Raw genomic sequence first — 21388 nt, 5'->3', positions numbered from 1 at the left:
TCCCCAAAACCAAACCCGGTGATGAGTACCTTTCACGTCGAATCATAATCGAATGAAGCGAAAGTGTGGAAAGTCTAGTGTTGCGGATAGTTTTAATTTCTTTTCTCTTCTCTCTGTTTTTGAAAACTTATTTTAAGAAAATAGCCAATCCAGTTTGGTTGGTCCATGATATGGGTCCAATAGTAGTGTAGTTGGATGGGGCTTGTAAAGACCTTTCCAACGATATATTATAAGCCCAATTCCGATGACTATTGAGGAAATTATGGCCAATTTACTAAACTGGGCCCGGTTTGAGCTTTATATGCGGCCCAATGATCTAGAGGAGGGCCTAATATGATTTATCATTCCTAATGTAATTAGGAATGGTTTTAGTCTTCTAGATTCTTCTAGAAGGTTCTTTTCATTCCTAATTCAATTAGCATTGATAAATTGACTTTTGTTGACTTTTCAGAGTTTTAATTAAAATCAAAAAGCATTTTCGAGGAAAAGATACGATTTTATCCTCCAGTACGGAAAACTTATCCGATTTTCGAAAACGCGTTAAAAAAAAAGGCTTGGCGTCTGGCGCCAGCCATTGGCGCCTGGTGCTAGCCATTGGCGCCTGGCGCCAATTAGCTGGTGCTGGCGCCAGCTCTGTTTTGCGTGCGCCAATCTCGTTTTACGTGCGCCAAGTGCTATGTTTTGATATATCTTTTTGGCTGATTTCTCTATAAATAACGTATTAAAAACTCCGTTTTCGATGACCAGATTTCATCAATTCTTATTTCAATTCACCAATTCTCACGAATTCTCATCTACAATCAGTTTTCATTCGCTAATTCTCATCAAGATTTCCTTAATCAATTCTCTTATTCATCTCTCTTTTCTAAATTTGCTTTTCATATACAAAATTCCGCATTCACAAGATCTAGAAACACCTAGCCATATTCGAAGTTGCCTTCCCCCTAGACGTGAAAGGTTTAATTTCTGAGGGTTTGGTCCCAAATCTTTATTTCAATTATTTAATTTAGTTGTTTTGATTATTATTTTCCTTGAAGTTACTACGTGTGTATTTTGTTATTAGAAAGAGATACGAGGCATCAAAGTAAGTACTTTAATGGTTGTTATTGATTTGTTATGATCATGTTTATATCGTTGTTATGATATTCCTAGTATCATGTCTAGGGTAATTTTAATATTAAATATGATTGTTATGATGCTTCCTATGTTCTTCCTAATATTTATTCATGTTAGTATCATGTTAGGGCTAAAGCTTTGATTTTTATTGCTTAGTGACATGCTAGGATTTGCTATTAATCTTGTTAGTATCATGCCTAGGATCTTGCTATTTTTATTATGCTTTAATATTAACATGATTATGATTATAATGATTATGATTTATGATGATTATGAATATTATTATTTTTATGATTATTATTATCTTGATGATTATTATAATTATTATTCATGATATTGATTATTATTATGTTGCTTGATACATTATTTATTTTTATTGCTTGATTACGTCTTTTATGCATGTTTAAAGGGAATTAGTATTTGTAATCACGCTTAATAAAATAATTAATAATCTTGTTAGGGATAATTTGATTATAATTCGAGTGATCGCCAATAATAGATTTATTTGTGCATTAATATTCAACCAACATAGATAAACAGGTTTAGGGTTAAACCTATTGATTGCATGTTAATTAAAAAGCGCACATGAATACGATCTGAATAAAGTAGATGTCTATTATTAGGGAAGGTTCAATCTTTTTTAGGTTGGATTTGTACTTTCATCCCCGAACCCTTATTTGGTTCTAGACCTTATGGAGTTGACGATCTCTTGGATCGTTAAGGGGTGTAACCTTCACCCTGTGAACGGTTTACAGGTTCCTAGCTAAAACTTGTTGGCGACTCTTTTGCTCTATCTTCTTTCCTTTTGGACGCCACCGTACTTTAGTGTATGATCACAGTGGGGTTCAAGCTAGGGGTTTAACGCTTGAAATTTATTCCCTACAATTACATTCTTACATATTAACCTAACCATTTTAAATTCAATAATGATTTAGTTGATGGCTAGATATAGTGTAGATAGATTAAATTACCCTAATTCTAACTCTACAATTAGGGTGCAACTAGGTTAAGTCCCGTGTCATACACGATTATTTTAATTGCTCCATATTTTGATAAATTATTTTATAGCATACAAAATATAAAGGTAATATCTTTGTAGAATCAATTATATTCCACCAGAATTACATCTTCTTAAGAAAAAGATTATTTATTTCCTTATTACTATGTACTTAGTTGTGTAACAACTTAAGAAAAGTAAATATTATTGCTTGTTTATTTTGTTGACAAAAAGAAGCTTTTTTTTTGTTTTTTACCTAATTTCCTTAAATAAAATTTTCGATTAAAAACACTTAAAAAAATACTAAGGGCACACCAAAAATTGACACGTGTCATTTCAGGTGTGTCTTTAAGTATGTTATTATTGATGATTGATAATGTTCCCACAACTTAACCTAGTCATACAAACTTCCACACTCAAGTACAATTTTAAAATATATATAACATAGATGCTAAATCAAGCACATGTTAATTATAAAAGGCTTTGAAAAGTCAAAGATGACATAGCTTATGACATCCAATTAAATTATGCCACGTCATTAGGCTTGTGGTAGTCTTTTTTCAAAAGACTACTGTAAATTAGTAACTATGCGAAGATACTAATTAGTAACTATGTATAATCTGCAATTTACAAATTTGAAATGAGACACTTTACATAAAATGATCTCACAATAACTTTAAATGAGACCACAGTATCTTAATTACTCTGTGATATGTTTCAAAGGGTAAACTTTTCTATTTTGCTATGATACTATATATATTCCGCATTTACCATTGATTATGACCGATTATTGAAGACTTCCCATGTAAAATACTAAAATGTATCATTTTGGTGGTGATAATTCAAATAGATGTAGCTATCATTGTGCACTGCCCAAGTCATTGATTAGGAAATAATAAAATTACCTATGCAATATCCACGAACATTATTGATTGTGGATTTGTGGTTTAGTAAAAATGTTGCTAATTTGAGGTGTATAAAGTAATTTTTATTTTTTTTTATTTTTTTTTTACTATTAAGCCATATATATTGTATCGAAACAAAACTTTTCAAGATTAATCCTTTAGAGTGGGAAGAATAAGGGAATCTCGTCTAAATTTTTATAGATGCACTACATCAAACCTGTAAAAGTTGTATCAACTATTTTAAGTACTAGTTTGCTTTAAGAAGCATAAAAAGTAAATGTTGCACTTCTAAAAGTCATCAAGTATATAATTCTATGAGTGGAATATACACAGTGGAATTCAAAGATGCTATAAATGCTGCCAAAACTCAACAATAGTTATATAAATGTTGTAATGTTAACATTGCACAAAAGATGCTAAGATTAACTTTTTTGACATCATATAATAACAACCTCACTTTACAATATATAGTACTAGATTGTATTTTGAAGATTGTGGAATATATACCAACTTAGTGCTAATAAATTAAAGCTTCTAGATGAAAATGGTCCTCAAAAATCTTTCAAAAGCTCTGAACTTATAAATTCTATTATATTATATAATTTTAATAATAATTAAAAAGTTAGTGGATTGATCTTATACTAAGTATTATTATAAATAATTTTTCTAGCCTTCTTGTTATTGCTCCCGCCATTTTTTACTTGTTAAAAAATTCCACTTGTTTCCTGTATTAGCTTTGAGTGATGCATATTAAATATTTTCATGTGCTAACTTTTTGACCTAAAAGGAACACATCATAGTGACCATATTCCACAGTATTAGCCATCACAACCTAATGCTATTGTACAAGAATAATAACTCGGACACCATTAAATTAAAATTAAAGTAAGATTATAGCTGCCTTTGTTTAAATACAACTTTAGAAATAAAACTGGTATATAATTCCGCGTGTGTTGTATTAAACAGTTTTTAAATTGCAATATAATTGTGTTAAAATACACGTGTTATTGTGTTAGTCATACAATGAAATTGTAGTTTGATCTAGTGAAAAATGCGGAGATAAGTCTTAATTTACCATGCAACTCAATGGCGTAGTAAAACAGACCTGCATGCCTTAATGTTTTACTTATGCAGGTAGAGAGAGTTGGCAAAATATTGTATGACTAGGGTGTCTTAGCCGGCCCTAACCCCATCTTTATTTATAATGCAAGATCTTTCTTGTTCTTAATTGTCCATTTAAAGTAGACGAAAGTGGATAGGTCTTTTGTAATCTTCACAGTGTTTATAATCATATGTATTAAAATAAATATCCCATAAATCTAATAAACTAAACCTAGTTGATCCCTTTATTGTTGACTAATTACAACTTTAAATTTGATTTACATCTAATTTTACATACATGCACAACTATATGATTAATTTTTTAGCAATCATCATAGCATAACACAACCTAGAAAAATACTTGAATTGTATAGTACTAAAGTACAGTACGTATTTGTACAATTATACACACACTATCTAGAATTTGTATTTTAATTTATCTTGCTATTTTATTTCTATAATTGGAATTGGACAGTGTATCAAATTAATGTCACGTGCTTGAACCCTTGTATTAAATGGTCAAACATGAAGTAATGCAAAAATAAGATTATTATAATTAGGAAAGATCTACGTACCACGGAATACTAACTATGGTATTAATTTCAGATTTATTATTGGTTTTGTAAATACCGGAATTATGCGCCAATAGAATTCTTCTATTAAGCCCACAGGAGCTATTCCTATTGGTTGGCATTGCATGTTATTATGTAACTATGCATGAAAAAATATATATTTAAAATTATAAGTTTGTTAAGACTTTACTTGACTTGTCACGTGACATTCTGTTAATGTAGTTAGAGTGTTAATTCTCTCTTAATCCATCAAGAAAGACATCAAGTTGATTCATATCCTCAAAGTACAATTAATAGTACAAAGCTAAGAATAAGGAGTGAAACATTAATCATCAATAATGCTTGATTTGTGGAAAGAAATTAGGCCAATTGTTTAGGTAAACCTAAGAACAAGTTGTTGTATGCTTTGACTTCTTAATGAGTTTTAAAACCTCTTAGTTTTGTTCTTTATTTAGAGATTGACACACTCAGCTCAGACTTGTTTATTTCACCGGATTCTAATCTATCGAACGAGGGAAAAATATATTTTTATTGAAAAAAAAGAAGTAAATAGCTACTTGTAGTAAAGATTATTCTATAACTTATTAATGATTAGAAAAAATATCGATGAAAGTTTTGTTTAACATATATCTTTATTTTGATATTTTGTTTAAATTTATTATCGGTATATATAATTAATAGAAAAACTTTTGTATACATCCGGTTTACACTAATATTAGTGTACATCATATCAATAATCAATCAATAAACCTATACTAAAGGCGAAACCAGGAATGACACTTGTCATTTTTTAGTTAAAAATTTTCCCGCCTTTATTTTTTCTTTCCTTTTTAGTTTTTTGCCATATTTTAATAACATCCATTTTATAACCTAAGATAATAGTTATTTCCATTTTGACAATGTATTTAATTCAATTATAATTAATTAAATTTCTTACATATATACTAGGAAACTTTAAGTTACAAACATACTAACATAAATTGTATTGGAATATATTATTTCCAAGATTATTATAATATTATCAATATCATTTTTTTTCTTCAACTTTTATCATATGATAATAAAATTTATTTTAATTAAAAAAGAAAAATTATTTTGGAAGCATACTTTGTATTAATTTTAAAATAATACATAACATTTATAAGAACAAAATAATTATGTTATAGTATACCTTATACATAACATATATTATATTGGAAAATTAAACCTAATTATTCTAAATATTTATGTGATTATTTAAAAAAAAAAACCCCTTACTACTCACTAAAAACACATTTAAAAAGTTGATTATTGAATACTAATTATCCTAAAGTAAAATGAACTCAACTTAATTTTCATATTATGCCGATCAAAGTATATATGTTAACAATTTAAGGACAAATGTATATGAGTATATGGGTACTAACCTAAGCTAATTTTTTAATTTTCTTATATAAAAGTTTATAGCTTTTAAGGGCATGTTCACATTTACTGAACTGAACTTGACTGAACTGAATCGAACCGATTGGAGCTAAACTGAACTGGAATGAACTGTATATTTTATGGGAGAAGGAAATTAGGAGATGAACTGAACTGAACTGATTGGAGGTGAACTGAATTGAGCTGAACGAATATTTTATGAGAGAAGGAAACTAGGAGCTGAACTGAACTAAACTGATTGGAGCTGAACTTAACTAAATTGAGTTGAACTGAACTGAACAGAAATTAAGCTGAAGTGAAAAGGCCCTTGTACAATTCAATTCAATAACCTTTACGTATTTGGGATTGGTATAAACTAATTAAAATTCAAGTTATTTTGTAACAAATAATTTTTTTTGGATAAATTATTGTTGAATTAACACCATTATTTATTATTTATTTGCAGTACATTTAATTATGAACGTGCATGGTACATGACTTAACCTAGTCGAGCAATATAAGGGTAACTTTTAGCTAATTTAGGGTAATTTTTTGCCTTTTTTTGGGTAACATTAAACATAATACAATTTTTATATAAATAAACAACAATAAAAGTTTATAAAGGTAATTTAATTACATTCAATCATTAATAATTGAATTTTAGTCATTTAAAATGTGATTCTTTAATAATAAAGCGTAGATAATTTTTATTTGTATTGGGTTACTTTTATGCATATTGGGGTACCTTTATACATTTCAGAGGTAACTTTAAATCACTTAGGGTCTGTTCTCATTGAATGAACTCAGCTGAACTGAACTGAACTGAACTGAGCTGAACTGAACTGAAATGAATATTTTATAAGAGAAGGAAATTAGGAGCTGAACTGAACTGATTTGAATTGAGCTGAACTGAACTGAATTTCAACGTATGAGAAATGCCCTTAAGGCTATTTTTATAATGGATGTACAAAAACTATTTTACACCCGATTTTTTTAAAATTTTGTGTAATTAATAAGCGTTATGAGGTGGTCAGATAATAATAGCTAGATAAACCTTGTCATTAAAATTATAAATATTCATTTATTGATGAATGATATACCTATTGTCTTTTGCAACCGGTTGTATAAGTTTTTACAAATTATTATTCTATTAACACCAATCAACATGCCTAGCTAGTGTTTGGTAAAATCACATACGGAGTAATTTGGTTGTGATTGTATGTGATAGATATTCTTCTCATAAATAATGTGCTTGAAAATAATTAAGAAATCAACTTCTATGATCCTTATCCTTAATTATACACATATAAGATATAACTTCATTCTTGATATGCTAAATTAGTGGATATATAATAGCCAAGTGTTGAGCTAAAATTGGTTTAAAAACACTTGAAATAATGAGCATGAAAGTCTTGGAACAAAGTTCTGCATTTTTATTTATTTATTTAAAAAAATTAAAATTTTCTTTTAGGTTTAAAATTTTTCTTTTAGGTTTTGGATTGGAACAAACTGTGGTTTAATTCAAGTCTTGGCAGTCTTGCCACTTGTAGCAAATTATTATGTATAGCGCCCCTTCATGCATCAAAGTTTATCATAAACCAAGCAATATTCACAATTCCAAAATTTGTACAACAGGTCATAAAATAGCTATTACTTCAATGAAAAGGAAAACTCAATGATGACTAATGAAGCTTGCTCAGCTTATGTCAATTCTTTTCTTATAATGGAACAGTATAAATGTATAATATCACATTTTAGAATTTAACAACTGCTTTAAAAGAAAAGAAAAAAAGGAAAAGTTTGACAAAGATTGAAAAAAAAGAAGAAGAAGAGAGACAAAATGAGAAGTATTTCCTTTAATTTGTTTTCTCAGTCGACATGTTTTGACTTTTGACATTATTCACAAAATATGCTTTGACTAGCTTTTGTGATTAGTAAAATTTAGTTAAACATAATTTTGTTAGAACAATGTATATTTTAACAAAGAATCAAATTTTTATGACTTTTTTACTCAATGGTAATAAGATAAATCAATCATTAATCTTGTGCTTTGATAAACATGATAAAAAAAACGTCAACTAAAAAATAGAGAAAGTAAGGTGAATAGTTTATATAGCTATATATCCGTAAAAAAAAATTAAATAAAAATAAGTAACTGGCTATATTTTCAAGTAGAGTAATAAACTAAGGGTGCAGTGTAATCCACCTGCTTTTCTCTTATTTCGAACTTATTAGAACTTTTCTAAACTTAATAAATCTTATAATAACTTTTAATAGTTTATTTTAAATTAAACTTGGGATACTTTTATCAATACACCTAAAATAAGTGAAATAAGGTGAATAGAATAGGTCCTAATTGTTCTTAAAATATGTCTAGCACTCACGTGTCACAATCTAGACCATATTCTTGTAAAAGTATAAATAATTTGAATTGAGCTAAGCCGAAACAACTTGGATGAACTAAATTATTTATACTTGTCCTCCTAGTACATATAAGGAAGCTCAGCACACATTCGATGGGGCCCTTCGATCTTCCTTGGAGCGTATTGTTACTGCTTCAGTGTCTGGGTTTGGCGATTGGCAGTGGCGACTTGCCACCTTTCTATTTGCGTTTGGAGACCTTGGTGTTTATTCTGTAGAAGATGATGTTCATCACTATGGTTTTCTTGCATCTCGATTACAGTCTGTTGGGTTGCAAACTAAGCTTCTACGTCATGTTGGTACTGTTGGTCTTAGTCAAGTTTTTGAGGATGCGTTGAGTCTGTTTAATCAAACCGAGTCTAACATTTTGAGTAACCCTAGTGAGGTCGCTACTCCGAAACTCGTGAAGAAATTAGAAGATATATATTTCACAAAGGTTACCGCTTCTGCAGAATCCGCCTTTTCTTTATCTCCTCGGCAATCAGCCTTGTGGAAAATCGCATCAGGGACTTGGCTTCGGGCGGTCCCTATTTCGAGGTTGGTCAGACGATGAACGTAAAGACTTACCGATCTGTGTTATTGTGCTACCGGTTAGGTGCTCTATGTATCGACTTCATGTTCTGCTTGTTCAAGGGGTTTTTCTGGGGATATTTTCGATGATCACACGGTGTCATGTTCTAGTTTGGTGGGTATTAAGAATTGGCATAATGTTTTTCAGGATACCCTTGTTGATGTTTGCTATCAATTTGGGATTTCAGCGAGAAAGGAGGTTGACAATGGATTATTTTCTAGATGGAACGACGGGCCTCTTAGACATGCAGATGTGTTACTTTATTCATGGGATCGTGGTCGCGATGTTTGTGTTGACTTGACACGGTCTTCTCCTTTGACACAGTTTGGGCTATCTAACTTTGTTCCTGGACAAGCTGTGGTTGATGCGGCTCATCGAAAGCGGGTCAAGTACGAATCTAGTTGTCAGGCGTTTGGATATGGTTTCATTCCCTTCTCCTTTTCTTCACTTGAGAAATTAAAGCAGGAGGTTGTTGAATTGCTGAAACGGGTTCAAAAATTCTCGATAACGTAAGACATTGGGGCATGAGCTGCTGATCATATATTTACTAGGATAGAATTTTCTATAGCTAAAGGAGTGGGGGCCTAGATTGTATCTCGGCTTCCTACTAATTTTTTGTAAGTTGACTTTGTAGGGTTTTTGATAATAATAATATTAATAATAATAATAATAATAATATATTTAAACTAATTAAAACGACCTAGACTAAACTAAGCTTCATTACAAATAAGTTTAAAGAACAAAACCTGGCCTTAATTTTCTATTGGGGTTCCAAAATTATTTTCACATTTTTATTTTTCCCTTTACACTCATCTTCACTATAATAAATACTCACATAATAATGAAATATTTGTTATTATTTTCTCAAAAAAAGATAAACAATTGAACTCAGATGAATAAAATATTCATGTAGAACATTTTCTTAATCATAAATGGGAAATGCATGCATATGACATTTTGCTCATGGAATCAATTTATTATGAATAAATAAAAATATAGCTAATCATGTAATGCTTCACTATTCTTAATTTCCATGAAAAGTTTATAATAGAAAAAAAAATATAAAAAAGATGGAAACTATAAAATAGTATAATTATATTCTTTGAAACAAATGGAAATTGGTTGATAAATCTGTTGAGCAATCAAATATAACTAATTAATTAAGAAAATTTCATGGTCAATCAATAGATATACCCATTAAATAATACTCCACTTCATATAAATCTAAATTACATGAGTCATTTTTTGAATTTTATATGGCCGTCAACAAGTTACTACAAGCTATTCCAACCTTTAAAGTTTGCTTATGCAACATTGTAAAGTAGCACCATGCTTATGATGCTCACACACCCATTATAAACCTTATGGTGGGTTTTCTCATGATGTGACTTTGGTGCTATAAATATCCCCTTAATTTAATCTAATTTCTTTGATATTATTTTGTCCATGAAATGATACTATAATTAAACCTATATTTCCAAAAAATCCTTTACCAAAAACGCACCAACAAATATACTTGATGTTAACAACCTTATCTTCAAAATAAAAAAATAAAAAAAATAAAATAAATAAAAATCATAAACAATATAAATAAATAAATAATAATCATAATATAAATAATAAAAATCCAGTTGTAATATTGGGTAAAAACAAAGGGTAGAGCCAAAATGAATAGTCCCTACACTCTACTTCCTACTGGTGTACTTAAAAATCTTTTTAAAAGTCAGTAATTCACTCCTTTAGCGTTGCTTAAGGGTCGTTGGCTCTTACCACTTTCATGATCACCTTTAAATCTTCCTATTATTAATATAAATATATATCATTTTCTTTGCTAAACCTTACCTTATGATTAAAATATTCCTTAGATTATACTTGTACCATTTCCTATCTTCTTGTTTATCTTTAAAATTCTCCCTATTTTCCGTCTTCATATCTTTTATGAGGTTTTACCTACAACTCTGTTTTCTTGTTTTATCTATTATTATAAATTATACACATACCTTTGAAAATTTATAAATTCATCTTGTGTTTTCTCAAACTTGTGTGTTAGAATAGTTAACTAAATTTATACATGTATAGATTTTGTTAGGATATCTAGATGTTTCCAAGCTTGGAATTAGTTTATTGCAGAGAATATAGTCTCTATGTCCCACTAATTACTCCTATTCCACCAAAATTCTTTCACATACAAAAATTGGTCAAATAAGATGGTTTAAGTAGGACAGATGAAGTAAGGAAAATGAAAAAAAAAATATTGTTATATTGAATGATATAACCTAATTACTATACTAAGTCTAAAAGCACTAAATGTATGCATGAAAATTTTAAGATCATGTTTGCAACTTCAAATTAATATTAAAGGCGTTTTATAAACAGTTGTATGTATTAAGTGTAAATCAAGAATATAAAGTACGGAGTAATACATATGTATCTATAAATACTATACTATGAGTATAAATAAACAAAATTAACAGGATGTAGTTTAGATAATTGAAACTGAACAAATAAGACGGGATGAGTCACTTTGTCTCTTGATTAAAATCGAAAGCAAATGAAATTCTAAATTTAATTATGTACTTTACTAAGAATATAATTAACCGGATATATATATATATATATATATTAAAAAAAAACTAATTTAAAAAGAGATAATGGAGTACATATTAAGAATAACTAACTATACATTGATTATATTGATCTATGTATGTTTATCTCATGAGTTTCTAAATTTATACCAATTTAGAATAAGCATTTAATACTTATACGTGACCTTAATTTTCACGGCTAATTATTTTATTTATTTAGATTCTTGTGAAGAGTAAAATTAAAAACACTTAAAATTTGGCCATTTATATCTTAGAATTCCTTTAAAGCAAAAAAATATATTACACTCTCTGGTTTTTTTTTGTTTGTGTCCCTCTCTTCCAATTGGAAAGTTTCTAATTAGGAGGAATCTTTCTACTAATAAAATATACTCTGGACATAAACCTTATTGTAATTTTAAGTGGATAAAAAAAAAATTACATTTTATCACCCAAAAAAATATTTAATTCTACATTTTACCACCTCCTAAAAAATTATGTCCATAAATTCGTTGATTGGGCTTATCTAATGATTTTTTTCCCCCTATTTTTCCCACAATTCTGATACCACTGAAATCACTCATCTTCAAAATTAACTAAAAATGAAACATACACATTCGACAAGTCTTGTGATGGCATGACCATATTTGTTTATATGAATAATATTTATTTATATATTCATTCATAAGGACCTTATTTTATCCATACGAGTAACCTTAATTCATTTTACAAGTAACAACAATTAACTACAAAAAAAATAACTCCATCCATATATTTACTTGAATAACTTTTTTTTTTTTTTTAATTACTCCCTTAGTTTTTTTTTCAATTGTTACACTTATCACAAATGCGGTTGTTATTCACTGTAGCCCCTATTAAACAATAAACTTGTAATATATATCACACATAATAAGAATTTGTTAATGTTAAATACGGGTCTGAGTCGCATCCGTCACGGAAGAGTGTAAGTCCACCACTTTACAAGACCAAGGAGGTTCCACCTCAAAACCATATGGTAACGAAGGAAGTAGCTCCTTAGTCTTATATAGTGGTGATAACTCTTGAATTCTTTCAATATGTGATTCTATTACCATTACACTCCCTCTCTTTAGTCTTTTAGTGTGGGACAAGAGAATGCTCACATATGAGTTGTTCATGGGCTCAACAGTTAAAATCAAATTTAATCAAAGAAAGGAAAAATTAGAAAATAACACCACAAAAAAGCCACGATTTTGATAATAACACCACATAAAAAAAAAGTTTTGATTATAACACCTCCAAAAATCTCAAAAAATTGATTTCACCACCGCATAGAGGATGCCGTCAAAAAAACCGTTTGTGGACCCACCAAATACACGTGTCACTTATATATTGGTTAAAAAAATTATAAAAAAAAAAAAAAAAACTAAATCCTAAGCCCAGCCACGAAGCTCACCACCGGTAGCCCCTACATCCCACCGCCGGCACTACCCCCCACTGCCGCCAAGCCACACCAGTGTCCACCCAGCCACCCCCACCCTCCTTAACCAACCCCGAAAATCCCTATAGACCATCAAACGCAGCGGTTGAGACCCTAGCTCGCAACTCCATAAACCCTAGCCACCACAAAAATGGCGACTAGTGGTTGAAATCGGCCAAGTTAGGGCCTGAGTGGTCAAATTCGACCCTAAATTGGCCGATCTCGACCACTAGTTGCTAATTTTGTTGTGAAATGGAAGAAAAATGGTGGTGGTTGTCGGTTTTGAGTGGAAAAATGAGGTGGTTGCGGGGGTTGTTCGGTGTAAATTTTGTGGTTTTCGGTTGCTGGAGGGGTGTCGGAAGTGGTTCAAGGGGTGTCGCAGGGGGTTTTCGGTGGCTGGAGGGGTGTCGGAAGTGGTGTAAGGGATGGGAATTCGTTGTGTATGGTGGCGGAGGTGATGGTTGCGGGGGTTTTTCGATGCGAATAACGTGGTTGATGATGGGGCAAGGCCGAGCTGGGGCAGGGGTTTGTGGTTTCGCCGGTTTTGGTAGGGCAGGGGTATCGACGGCTTGGGTTAGGCTGTCGGCGGTGGTGGACAGGTTGTGCCAGTGGTGGGGTTGGGCTGGGTTTGGTTGTTGAGGGTTTTTTCTTTTTTTTTTTTTAAATTAATTTTTTGTTAAACCAATAGGATAGTGACACGTGTCTGTTATGGGCCCACTAACGGATTCCATCCAAAAATCCGTTAAGTGGTGGTGAAATCAATTTTTTGGTTTTTTTTGTGGTGTTATAATAAAAGTTTTTTTTTTAATGGTGTTATTATCAAAATTTGTATTTTTTGGTGGTGTTATTTTCTAAAATTTCCTCAAAGAAATTGTAATTTATTTATTTATTTATTTATTTATTTATTTATTTATTTTTACAAGAAAGAAATTGTAATTTTGAATATACTAATGATAGATATACTCATATACACGTGTACCAAATTTTATGACATAACTTTTAGAATATTTCTGATAGAATTTTTGTTTAGGTGTAAAAACTAGATTAGCTACCTAGATAAGGATAACAAATCACAGTAATTTCTAACAATGAAAGGGAAATAAATCATAGTGGGAACTAAATTTACAATAACTAGAGACAGCACAACGATTATACCTTACAATGATCTGATCTTACCCTACATAACAAAATCTCATATAAATTTACTTAGGTAATTAACTAAGATTTAAAAGAATACTCTATATATTTCATAATAATGGATTAGAGTCAAAATTATTACATTTGAAACTCATATCAATTATCTTAGATAACTGAGATAAGATTACTCTATCTATTTCATAATAATGGATAGAGTCAAAATAATTACATGTGTTAATGTAAGAGTTTGACAATCTACAATTAAACCTTACTATAATAAAAATTACTAAGGTCATATTCAAGTTTATCAAACAAAAGTGAAAAAGGTTTTTTTTTTTTTTTTTTTTTTTTTTGAGAAGTGAAAAAGGTTAAAATGTGGCAATTATTATAAAATAGGGGGACTATCATCAAACAAAGTCTTGTGATTGTAAACTCAATGATAAAATAAATACTCCCTCGATTTTTTTTAAGTGTATCATTTCTCCTGACACACATATTGATGCAAAAATTTGATTAATAATATCTTTAATTATCAATAAGTAATAATTAACCCGATTACTATTCATTAAGATGGTTCCAATAAGTATCCACATAATTATATTTTATTTCTTATATGGCAAAGCTAATGAGCGCCCCCGGGACATTAGATAAGAGAATTAAATTGCAAATATTAGAGTAAAATTAACATTAATTACACCGAACGACGTGTGATTTTGTCAAGAATTCCTAATTTAATACCATTTCAACCAATATAATTTATCCATATGTAACGCCCCGGGGCGCTCGTTAGCAAGATCCTTCTTAAATCAGTAACATTAGTCAAAATGAATTCCATAAATAGTGCAAAAAGTCAAAACATTACACTTTAATTAGAAAACGGAGAGAGTATATTATTGTAGTTTTTTTTTTTTTTTGAAAGCATATTATTGTAGTTAAGCTAATACCAGTACAAAGTAGTTTCTACTAATTGTTTAATCAAATAAATATAGTAATTAAAATAATGAATAGAATAATGATAGTCAACCAATAGCTCTTAAATGAGCTCTATAACTATTCAAAAAAAAAAGCTCTATAAGCTCAAGAAGTGACACGTGCAATTTCTCTCTCTAAGTTTTCTCTCTCTAGAAAGAGAGATGACATGAGCTGGAGGGAGAATCCGTGTGTGGAATTCGAGCTGTAATTGAAAGACTCATTCACCTCTTCTTCCTTTCTTTCGTTCCCTATAAATACACCTAAACATCTTCACAATTTCATCGCAAACTTATTTTTTTTGTCTCAAAACATTACTACTAGTAATTAACTTACTACTACTTACTAGTTAATTTTTATCATTATCATTATCATTCTTATTCATTAATATTCTTATTCTTATTCATTCTTTCTCTTATAATTATAAATAACAAAACTCACTACAGCATCATACAATACAAACGTATAAAAATGGTGATCATTTTGGTGGCATTTGTTACATTAGGTGCAATTTTGATCCTCAATTATGCCCTGAAATCCCCTGTTTTCGCCTTCTCCGGTCGCCGATTTCCTAAACTATCCCTTCCTCCGGGTACCTTAGGATGGCCTTACATAGGCGAAACTTTCCAACTCTACTCACAAAACCCAAATGTCTTCTTTGCAGACAAAGTTAAAAAGTCAGTCATTTTTTCATCTTTTTTGTGTGTTATCTATCATTTTTTAGGCAGTATCTTAATTTTCGAGTTATAATTAAGTGCTAAACTTCTCTATTTTAATTTTGTTATAGGTATGGTTCCGTTTTTAAGACACACATATTGGGATGTCCATGTGTGATGATTTCTAGCCCGGATGCAGCTAAATTTGTTCTTTCAACTCGATCAAATTTGTTCAAACCAACATTTCCTGCTAGTAAAGAAAGGATGTTGGGTAAACAAGCTATCTTTTTCCACCAAGGTGATTACCATGCCAAACTTAGGAAGCTTGTTCTTCAATCCTTCATGCCTGGGGCTATCAGAAGCTTTGTTCCTGATATCGACTCGATTGCTTCACAATCCCTTAAGTCTCTTGAAGGATCCTTCATTAACACCTTCCAAGAGATGAAAACCGTAAGTTTCACCCAGAAATAATAAAAATAAAAATGTGCGGATTTAGTCGTCACATTACAGAAAAGTTCAGAATACATTCTGAACACGACATTTACTGGTTCAGATTGTATTCTGAACGTCACAACTAATTCCGGACAGTAATCATTTAAGGATTATTTTGTATTTATGTAAATTGGGATAATTTTTATTTTTTTTTTAAATTTTTGTTGTTTGCAGTACACATTCAATGTGGCTCTGTTGTCAATATTTGGAAAGGATGAGGTGAACTACAGAGAAGATCTAAAGAGGTGTTACTACATATTAGAAAAAGGGTATAATTCAATGCCAATCAATTTACCAGGAACACTTTTCAATAAATCCATGAAAGCTAGGAAAGAATTGGCCCAAATATTGGCCCAAATCATATCAACTAGAAGAGAGATGAAAAAGGACCACCAAGACTTGCTATCCTCCTTTATGGGTGACAAAGAATCCCTCACCGACGAACAAATTGCTGACAACGTCATTGGTGTCATTTTTGCCGCGAGAGACACTACCGCGAGTGTCCTTACTTGGATCCTTAAGTACCTCGCGGACAACTCCTCCGTACTTCAAGCTGTCACGGTATATACACACATACACACTGATTATTTCAACGTATTTCCAAATCAATCATATATATAATTTTATCGACTGGTAGTTCTCTTATACGACACTGTAATTAAACAGTCGTCGAGTAAGAGGACTACATACATGGTCGTAATTGATCTTATCTAACAAAATAGGAACCATTAAAAGTTTTCCAAATGTTAAGGTTATGTGGGGCTAATAAAAAGATTTGTGGAATGGTGACATTTTTTTCAGGAAGAACAAGAAGCAATAATTAAAGAAAAAAAGGAAAGTGGTGAAGAAAAGGTACTTTGTTGGGCAGATACCAAGAAAATGCCCTTAACAATAAGGGTATTCCAAGAAACATTAAGGGTAGCATCAATTTTATCCTTCACTTTTAGGGAAGCTGTTGAAGATGTTGAGTATGAAGGTCAGTATTTTTGTTTCCCTACCCTAATTAGTTTTCCCACTTTTTTCTCTCTCTAAATCTATATTTGTTTTTCTCTCTCTAACAAATTTTTTTTTTTTTTTTGGATTATAGGGTACCTAATTCCTAAAGGGTGGAAAGTACTCCCATTATTCAGGAATATTCACCATAGTCCTGAAAATTTCCCTGAGCCTGAGAAGTTTGACCCTTCTAGATTTGAGGTAATTATCAAAAGTTTTTCTCTTTTTATTTTTACCTTTTCTAAATTAAATAATTTATCGGACATACTAGAAATAAATTCCTTACTATATTAAGGGTATATTTCACCAACCTTTTTAAAGGTCCATCTTTTTACATTAAGTTTACCTTTTAAATCAACTCAATATATTACTTAATTCGGCGTTAAATTTTCATAATAATCTCAAACTCGACGTATGATAAAAGGTTATTTGAAATAAAATAAGTATTTTCAATATCATACACTTTGTATTTGAATTTTAGCAAGTTGGTTGACCAATCTTGCTAATAAGTTTACTCATGATTTTCATGATCTACCTATGTTGCATATCTTCATATTTTCATGAACTTAAATTTAATACAATCAAGTCAAATCAAGATTTTGTACTCAAAGTGTCATTTTTATTTTCTACAGGTGGCACAAAAACCCAATACATTCTTGCCATTTGGCAGTGGGATCCACTCATGTCCTGGCAATGAACTGGCAAAGCTAGAGATTCTTGTTATGTTACATCACATAACCACAAAGTACAGGTACATTTTTATCACTATTATCTAACTTTGAAAAAAAAAAATTACATGAAAAAAATAAAATAAATGATTAGTTTCTATAAATAGTGTATTTAATGTTAGTTAAATAGTTGTGATATTTTTCTGATCATGGGTTTTATTTTTTTGCAGATGGTCTATCATTGGCCCACAAAACGAAATTCAGTATGGCCCATTTGCACTTCCCCAGAATGGTCTTCCCATTAAATTATCCCTCAAAAGTCAAGATTAAGAGTCCTAAAATTGGGATCTTATTATGATCAAGAGGATAACAAAATTAAATGATATTGGATTTGAGATGAGGAAAATACTCTTTATTCATATCCAAAGTGTTTTCGAAGTCCGGAAAAATAACGAGTAAAGTAGAGCTGATAACTCAATCAAACGGATTGGATCGTGTTCTTTATTTTATGGTTTGAAATGAACGAAAGAGATCAAGATAGGAACCAACCTTCAAGGAAATAAATAGTAAATGGGAAATAAGAAGAGAGGAGCCACAGCAATTGTACAAAAGGTTCTCCTCGTAGCAACAAATTTTGAAAGGAACTTTCTTAGTTTCAAGCTATAGTAGGTTAATAGTAGTCATAATATTTTTTATTGTTTCTTTGTTTTACCCCTAATTATTTTTAGACTTTAATTCTTTGCTAAGGGTAGGAAAAAAAAACAAGAAGTCCGTAAGGAATAATTCTTGAAAAATTGTAAATTTAGATTAGATCGTGATGATCAGGGTTAGTATGATTTTTACAAGATGCCGCAAGGCAAGTGAATGAGAATTCTATTTGACAATAAATTTCTTACCTTTGCATGTTGGTAGAATGGCTATAAGCCTATAAGTTTCATGATTACATAATTTCATCAAAAAAATATATATATAAATAAATAAATAAATAAATAAATAATTCAACCACACTATAGGTCTGTTCTTATACGATTATTTTCAGTTCATTTCAGCTTTAATAAGTTCAGTTCAACTCTAATAAGTTCAGTTCAGTTCAATTCAACTAGGGGTGAAAGTTCGGTATTCGGTTTGGATTTTGAACCAAACCGAATTAATTCGGTTTTGAAATTTTCAAACCGAATTAATTCGGTTTTGAAATTTTCAAACCGAATCCAAACCGAACTAGATTTGAAACCTATCCAATCCAAACCGAAATTTAAAAACCTAATTCGGTTCCAAACCGAAAATCGAACTTTTAAGGAGATTTTTTCAGATTGTTGAAGAAAAATATTTTTTTAAAAAAATAGTCAAATTTACAATGAATAGATCTAAAAAAATAATAATAATAAAAAGAAGTAATACACTAACACAACTATAATAATTTTATAAATTGTATTGATTACAAGACTAACATCTACAACTATAGATTATATAAAAGGATAATTAAAAAAATCAAGGATAACCCAGAAAATTTATGGTGGTGGTGATTGATGAGCGACGATGAACACAAGCGGCGACGAACACGAATAACGGTGGAATAAGGTGACAAATCGTGACTGAAGGAGTGATGGAGGTGGTGACCGGACTGAGGAAGGTGGTATCGTGGTGATGACAAACACCGGAACACAAGTTGCTTTTAGAAATCGTGACTAGATCGAGGGAGCACAAACACGAACTGTCGAACTGATGAAGGTGGTTGTGAGATACGTACTGAGGAAGGTAGTTGTCGGAGTTAGTGAGGAGGTGGCCGGAGTGAGTGAGGTGTTGAGAGAGGAATGGAGGATTAGGGTTTTGGTGAGGAATAGTGGAAGGCCGCTGAAATGAGAACTGAGAAGAGTGAAAGAAGGGAAGTAAAAAATTAGGGTTTTGCTTTATATATGTAGGGGATATCCGAATATATGGGCTGAGAATCTTTGGGCTTTAAAACTTCGGTTTGGATTTCGGTTTTCGGTTTTTGAAAGCCCCAAACCGAATCCAAACCGAAATATTTCGGTTTCAATTTTTTGAAACCGATCCAAACCGAAAACCGAAAAAAACCAAACCGAATTTCTAATTCGGTTTGGTTTGGTTCGGTTTTCGGTTTTTGTCCATATCACTTTCACCCCTAAATTCAACTCCTAATCTCCTTCTCTTATAAAATATTCATTTCAGTTCAGTTCAACTCTAATAAGTTCAATCCAGCTTTGTTCAGTCAATGAGAACAGGCCCTACATATGTGATTTAATATTATTAAGTAATACGCCTATTTGACCAAAAAAATCACTACACTAACTTGCCTTGTGGATACTTCAACTTTTACCAATAAAAAATTAGAACTTTTTACTATGTATTACTAATTTATATGGAGTTAAGATAAAAAAATAGGGTCCAACTTTTTGATAAATATTGTATTTGGGGTCCAACTTTTTTTTTTTTTTTTTTACTTTGTTTTTGGGATCTAGGTTAGAAATTCTAGTGAGTTAACCTTAGTTTAACTCACCGTTAACCTTAGATAAAGAAGTTACTCTTGTAAAAAAGTTAGACCCCTTATCTAATAAATTTATACCCTTAATGCATTTAATTATAGAAATAAGTAATAAATTTTATACAAAAATTCCAAATTAATAATAAAAGTTATTACAATGTGGAATACATATACCACTTTTTCAAATTAATTTGGTTCTCTAAATTACTATGAATAATTTAGACGATTTTAAGATTTTTTTTTTAATTTGACAAAACCACTTTTTTTTACGGGTGACAAATTATCTGATTTATTTCAAACAATAAAATAATTTATAATACTTTGTAAGACTTAGTAATTTATGAAATTAAATATTTTTCATAAAAAATTAATATCATAATTATTTACAAAATAATATTTAATTTTTTTATGTATCCGAATTCTCTAAAATAAGGGTGCGATAAAATCTCAAAAAAAAATCACAATAAGGGTCTATTCACTTAAGCTTAATTTTAGTTCACTTCAACTCCACTGAGTCCAGTTCAATTCACTTCACCTCTTAATTTCCTTCTCTCAATAAATATTCATTTCAGCTCAGTTCAGTTTAGTTCAGCTCAACTCATCTTAGTAAATGTGAACATGCCCTAATACGATATGTCAATTATGCAAAAATTTTTATTTAAATTTAAGTTTAATAAATAAGATTCATATTTTATTAAATTGTTTCAAACCTTAGTTGTATTAAAAGATTTTACTATGAATTTAATTCTTAGAGTATTATTATCAATTTTACACTTTTAATTAGTGAAAAATTGTCTTAAAAAATTGTGAAATATAACAAAATTTATTGATTCTCTTTTTATTACATATTT

The 21388-nt window shown here is 30.3% G+C and overlaps 1 protein-coding gene across 1 annotated transcript; it reads left to right on the top strand.

Moving 5' to 3' along the window:
• The first annotated feature begins 15494 nt into the window (after positions 1–15494).
• LOC110710716 (abscisic acid 8'-hydroxylase 1-like) lies at positions 15495–18932 on the top strand. The gene is made up of 7 exons (XM_021889050.1): positions 15495–15905; positions 16016–16334; positions 16551–16937; positions 17178–17352; positions 17464–17570; positions 18002–18120; positions 18268–18932. Exons 1-7 carry the CDS (start codon positions 15700–15702, stop codon positions 18365–18367), a joined length of 1413 nt encoding a protein of 470 aa, XP_021744742.1. The 5' UTR covers positions 15495–15699; the 3' UTR covers positions 18368–18932.
• Positions 18933–21388: the final 2456 nt, after the last annotated feature.

Source organism: Chenopodium quinoa, unplaced genomic scaffold, assembly GCF_001683475.1.
Source record: "Chenopodium quinoa cultivar QQ74 unplaced genomic scaffold, ASM168347v1, whole genome shotgun sequence".
In the NCBI taxonomy this organism is placed as follows: domain Eukaryota; kingdom Viridiplantae; phylum Streptophyta; class Magnoliopsida; order Caryophyllales; family Amaranthaceae; genus Chenopodium; species Chenopodium quinoa.
This window is presented reverse-complemented; position numbering and strand designations above follow the sequence as displayed.